General features: G+C 43.7%; 1 protein-coding gene across 1 annotated transcript; it reads left to right on the top strand.

The window, feature by feature from the left end:
• The first annotated feature begins 981 nt into the window (after positions 1–981).
• On the top strand, positions 982–5,703 carry LOC146203838 (uncharacterized). Its single transcript, XM_084585773.1, has 3 exons — positions 982–1,209; positions 2,673–2,998; positions 5,590–5,703. The coding sequence occupies exons 1-3, from the start codon at positions 1,046–1,048 to the stop codon at positions 5,625–5,627; spliced, it is 528 nt and encodes a 175-aa protein (XP_084441899.1). The 5' UTR covers positions 982–1,045; the 3' UTR covers positions 5,628–5,703.
• Positions 5,704–6,243: the final 540 nt, after the last annotated feature.

Genomic DNA, 6,243 nt, shown 5'->3' with positions numbered 1-6,243 from the left:
CAAGTCTCGAATATTATAGCCTTTAGAATTGGCGGGATACCTAGAAAGAAGCCTATCAAGGAGGAGAACAAATTTGCAACTTTAATGAACGGATGAGCTGCGAGCGAGTATAGCGCAGTGAATGAATATTTGAGATCTATCATAAAAACTGTGGTGGAAGAGCCAGGCAATGAAATGCTTAACTAAGAAAGGATACAAAATATCTGACCAGAAACAGCAAGTTACGAACGCTACAACCCAAAAGAGACGGATCGAACTGGCCGACCTATCACAGTAAATCAATAAGCATAAGTTAACCGACATGAAGTAGATTAATATAAAGAAGCATTTTCGTACTCAAAAGGCGCATGGTAGCCTGAAAGAGTAATAGAATTAGCACTGCATAGACAAAAATAGCTTGTACTCTCTAAGAGGAAGGGAAAAGCTATTGCTAATATGAACTCGAAAACAAATATAGTAGAGCAATTTCACACTAAGCGCTTAAGAATAAGTAATCAGGACGATAATGAGAGGGGCAGCAGACATTTCACCGTTAACGACGAACGTTGAACATAAAGCCCTACAAGATATGAAATGTGGGATATGAAAAATATGAAAAAGGTAGTTTCCACATCTATTTGAAGGATTCAAATATAGAAAATTTAGACTAGGATATTCGAGTGGAAGTAAGGTGCACTTCTTTACGACATGGAACGTTTGTAGCAGTGAACCGATAAAATGCACTATTCCCAGGGGAGCGCTTTCAGCCAGAAGGAAAATTGTTTCTATATCCCCTCCGATATAAATGCATGGAGGAGTTTTCATTTATAATCTCACCTGTAGTGTACGCTGTAGTGGCACCGCCGTGCCACTACAGCGTCCACAGAGAAGGCTTCTCTACATTTCGGAAATATTCTACCTTTCTCGCTCTTAGCGCCGAATGGCTACGCGTGATAGAGGTTGACATACCGATCTCCTCTTCCCGTTCCTCTTACAGCCAACTACCAAGGCCTTTCTCATCGTCTTGCTTGCAGCCAGACGTCGCTTGCGCTCTGCACGTGTCTCCATGGCGGCCTTGAAAGCTCCACTGAGTTTTGCACTGTCACAGCCGACGACCAGCGCCAGCAGCGCCCTCGTAGCGGTGGCAAGGTCTCGAGAACACGGAGGGCTTCACAGTATTACGCACGGGACTTTTGAAGGCTCCTTTTACAGTATCTTCAGTAAGATTGCGTGAGTCACCTTTCATTGTCTCCACTATTCTGCGTCTGTATTGAACCCGTGCCTTCTGGCTGCTCATAACGTATGGTTTGGTTTAGTGGACAAGGTTATCCGCGTGCATTCTACATTTTATACTGTATGGCGAAACATTCACCTCAGCTTACCCCCTCCGAGAAAGCAGACAGAAGGAGGATCACAAGGGTACAGGGAAGAGACTAGCTGGCTTGGAAAACATGCGAATTCGACCAACACAAGAAGAGAAATGTCGCATATCTATTTTATTGCTATCTGCAAGTTTGTCATATGGACTGGAGCAATATATTATGCTTTTTAGCACAATTAGGGAGCCCGCGAGTTCTGATACTAAGATTCTAAGTACTGATACTAAGGTAAAAAGAAAAGTAAAATTGCAATAGCAACAATCGAAGTTAATGTGAGCAGAATGTTTTGAAGCGGATTACAGTGCTATACCTGATGCTTGAGTTCAACTTTTATTTTCAGTCAGCACATCAATGTCTGAATATCAAGAAGGCAGAAAACCGTTTTGCAGTAGGACACACTGGATTAGATTTCTGAAGTGTAGGTGTCTAGTCGCAATCCTCAGCTGCTAATGAAGCTAGTTCAAACCATATTGCAGTGAAGTGATGGAATACCCATCGCTCGGTTGCTTCGCTTAACCTTGTCGTATGATATTTCCAGGTTCTTTTAGGTTTGCAGCGGCAGTTAAGAGGGGTGACAACTATACTCTCGGTCAACATTTCCTGGCTGCCAAATCTACAGAGCCGAAACGCACCAGCTCACTGCGCAGCAGAGTTTTGTCCGTTCGTAAATTTGGCATATCGTGTTCCGGAATATTATCCCATTACTGAAATATTGACGTTATTAATATATCATGACTTTACCAAAAGACAAGCGTGTACATCGTTAATGTAGTGTATTTTAAAATCACCACAGTAAGCCAAGCAAACGGAATAACTGCGTCCTCTGTCGGGAATCTCCTGAAAACCTCGTCGGCAGCTGCTGCTGCCTGTACCCGCCGGTTTTTGCACGCCTTCGCAATGCACTTGATTCAGCAAAGTACGCATTGCGTGATTTCTATTAACCACGAAGTTATGTTGACTTAGGCCTTCAGTATTCTGAAGAAAGACATATCTGCTTCACTGGCGGCTCGAAAACTAAAATTTCGAGCAAAGGAGGAACTGAAACCGAAAACGCAACTGAGGCCAGATGAGCCAGAACTACATGGTGTAGAAACACCGCGATTGAAGCCCTGCCCCCATAGTCCCAAAAATAAATAGTTGTCTGGGAGTATAGGTTCTTTCGTCACGTGGCTGTTCTGATGCATGGGTATTGCGTGGAGGGCATCATTCTGCGCATCCAAAGCGTAACCTTCCCCCTGCCTATGCTTTCTCCATGATCATAGTGTCGGTAGACTGCGCCATGATAATTTCCCTTGTTTCCAACCTAATGCGCAGGGAGGTGCCCGGGAAAGCAACAGATGACAAGGATGAGCACGAAGGTGGAAGTGGCACTGAGACACAAGCGACACCTTCCCGGCCTGTGCCTGTGCGGCAGCAGACATACATCATCACGCAGCTAAGCGTCAGTGACCAGAGCCCGCACAAGGCCGAATTTTTCGGCCTTGTGCGGCATCCAGGGATAATGAACCTGCTTCGGCACCCCCGCTGCGTCGCTGTCGAAGCTACGTATCGTGCACACGATCTACCGACGGTGCTGGGGCGTCTCGCTCTTCTATGGCACAAAAAGCGGGACCCAAGCGATCACTGTTTTCGCAGACGAGGTGAGAATGTCCTGTCGTTTTCTTTTTCTTTTTTTACAACACTGGCATCCCACCTAAAGGCTATAAAATGCCCTTGGTGTAGTTTTGTGTGGTTTAACGTTCCCAAGCGACTCAGCCTATTAAAAACGCCGTAGTGGGGGACTCCAGAAATTTCGACCACCTGGGGTTCTTTAACGTGCACTCGTATCGCAGAGGACACGGGCGTCTTGCTTTTTGTCTCCATCGAAAAGTGGCCGTCGCGGCCTGAATTCGATTCCGTATATCATGGGCACAGCTATAGTCGAGCGCCCTAACCCCTGCACCTTAACGGCGGGGCTGAAATGCTCTTATCGTTGATTTTTAGCAGCCTAGCGGCAGGTGTGCGTAGCAGGATGCGTACCTTACTTTCTGACATCTTTGGGCCGATTTCCAGGGCTTCTTTATTGTTTCAGCTTCTGGGAACGAAGTCTTTCTTTTATAGATGCTGGGGAGGGCGTGCAATAACTAGGCCCTAGTAAATGTAGGGTTGGGGGCTTCCATCAACTTGACAAGAACAAGATTTTCTCCTACCGTTGAGGGAAGAGTCTGAAATTATGTAAACATTGGAATTGTTTGTTAATAGCGCTTGATAGTTTATTTCTCAATGCAATTTCACTATTTTAGGTATTCATCTCGCCATTTGAATATTCGGAAATCTCGAACTTGTTGACTTGAACACGCATCCAGCTGTAGCAGAATTTTAAAGGGCGCGCCTTTATCGCGTATCCTCACACTTTGGGCATCCGTTCTCTTCATTTTCATAATGGTTTCCGCCCTGCTGAACATTGTAGGCATGGTAATTTTAATGTCTCCATTAACAACAATGCTTATGCTTTGACTTATATATTGGTGCTTGAGCGCGATGCACACTGTCTGGTCGGGTCATGAGTTATGACACTGTAGAACTGTAGATATTTGTGATAGCGTCTTACAGTGGCACCGATCGCACTGACAAAATGAAATGGGGAATGCAAGCGACAGAGTTGTAACGACTGGGCTCGATAACTGAGTGTTTGCACAGACCTATAAAACTAGTAGTTGATCGAAGCCCGTTGCAAAGTCAGGCGCACGATGGCACGAATAGTAAACGAGCTTCTGGTTCTTCCTCACACGTGCCCTGCTAATCCAGTGTTTGGCAGGTTTGAGTGGGATAAAGTGCGGCTAGCTGCGGCAAGTCTCGCTAGCGATGTAATCAAACATCCGTTGCCCCGTCTACACACCTTTAAAAATGCCTGACAGCCATGTCTCTACTTGATAAGTTATCATAGCCCAGTTTTGCGTACATCTCCAGAATCTAGTTAAAAAGAAAGGGGACAAACTAGGGGCAGTGGAAAGAAAAGCAAAATGCACGCAAGAGTAGGCAAAACGAGATCTAAAAGTAATTTGGAAGCTTTGCAAAAGAAGTAAGGATCCAACTAGCGAAGTATTTATTTTTCTTTTTCTTCAGCCAGCTTTTCTCTTCTTGTAATAAAATTTCGGGGCTGTTTTGTGACAAGCATGATACTAAAGTAGGCCTGAATTGCCGCAGATCAAGAAATTCTATACATCTGTAAGATGGAAGACAAAAAAAGAAAGGGGGAACAAGTGAAGTTTGTCTGAAACAAACGAAGAAATCTTCAAGGTCCACAGGCTGAATGCTTAATACCCGCGGTATATCGGCTGTTTATTTTTGAGGCCAGATAGAGAGAGCTGTGCAGTTCTACTCTAAATTCCAAACTCTGAATTTATCATTAACGTGTCTTATGCTGTCAGTTTGCCACTGGTCCCAAGTTGATATCTCCTAAATAAACGTGCCAAGTATTGGTGTTTTCATCAGGCATGTGAGTCATTGCTAATCCTGCTCAGTAAATACGGGGTAACTCTTCGCCAATTCCAGGCATCTATTCTTAACTTTCAAAACTGTCTTTATGAAAGCGCCCTAAAGTACACGACATACAAATGCACAGCGACGCATAGGAGTGAAAGAGGCGGCATTTTGCGCACGCGAAAAGGCAATTGTACCGTACGTGTAGCTTTTAATGGTTACATATCAATTACTCTGTCGTGCCATGTACAATGCTTCCGTTTTTTTTTTCTTCTGTTATCGCACTATCACCTTGCTGAAATATTTATTAAATCACATTCAGCTTGTTTCCTGCTGTTTCTCAACGTGTTATTATATACTCGCTTCATACTCTTTCACATCACACAATCTCGAGATATTAATTTGTCTAGTACGTCATATTTTATGCGCCCTCTCACTACAAACGTCTCTGCGCCAAATAAGCTAATCACATTTTCACCTACCATTACTGGTGCTGGTTAGGGGTATTTGACAGTGATAGTTCTACACGCATTCGAGCGGGGTCGATTATTATAAAAATGACATTAAAAAGTAGTGCAGTAGAAATTCGGCAGCATTTCATTGAAGAACTGGTTGGAGTTACCCTCATGACCTTTCCTACTATACATGAAATGTCCAACGCATCAAGTACAATTCACATTTAAGTTCGATTCAGAAGTCGCCCCTAGACCATATATACAGTGACATGCTATGTAACATGTCTGAAATTACTTTCTTTTTCTCTACGCAGCGACCGCCGCGGTGACCTGTGATTCTCCTCGCTCCTGAAGACATTCGGGACTGAGACGATGCAACCTGAACCATATATTTCTTTCATGAAATTTTCAGTAATTAAATTTTATGATCTGACAAATGTGAATCTGACTTGTTTCAGCTATATCAAACATAATCTTGTATCTTGGTGTTATATACTAAACATCTGTGTATCTTCGTGGCCACAAATAGTCAACTAAATAGGCGTGCCATTGAGTGGAAGCCCTTGAAATGTGTGCCTAGATCAGATTATCGGTACTGTATCTGAAGCTAACCGCGAGAAACCAGTCACATGTTCGGCTAGATTTGAGAACCCAAGCTGAAACATATTTTACGATACATTGAGTACACAGCCGCAGGCATTGAGGGCAGTCATTTTCCTACGTAGACCCATTGCGGGATTCATAAGATATCACAACCGCGCAGAACGCACCAAAAGCTTATCGGACGAAAAGCTCTGGCCATGAATCCCTAAATTTTTACACAAATATCTTCGCTCCGATACCATAAGATACCTCAGATCCTCCGGGATTGAAGTCATGAGGATTGCAATAAGCTGGCAGAACTCCGTCTACCAATTTATCCTGCAAAGGTTTACAAAACATTCTTTAGAATTATCAGCGAAAAAAAT

Source organism: Amblyomma maculatum, chromosome 1, assembly GCF_055883805.1.
Source record: "Amblyomma maculatum isolate TAMU_Amacu chromosome 1, ASM5588380v1, whole genome shotgun sequence".
NCBI classification, from domain to species: domain Eukaryota; kingdom Metazoa; phylum Arthropoda; class Arachnida; order Ixodida; family Ixodidae; genus Amblyomma; species Amblyomma maculatum.
The sequence above is the reverse complement of the archived record's forward strand: the minus strand, read 5'-3'. Positions and strand labels throughout refer to the sequence as shown.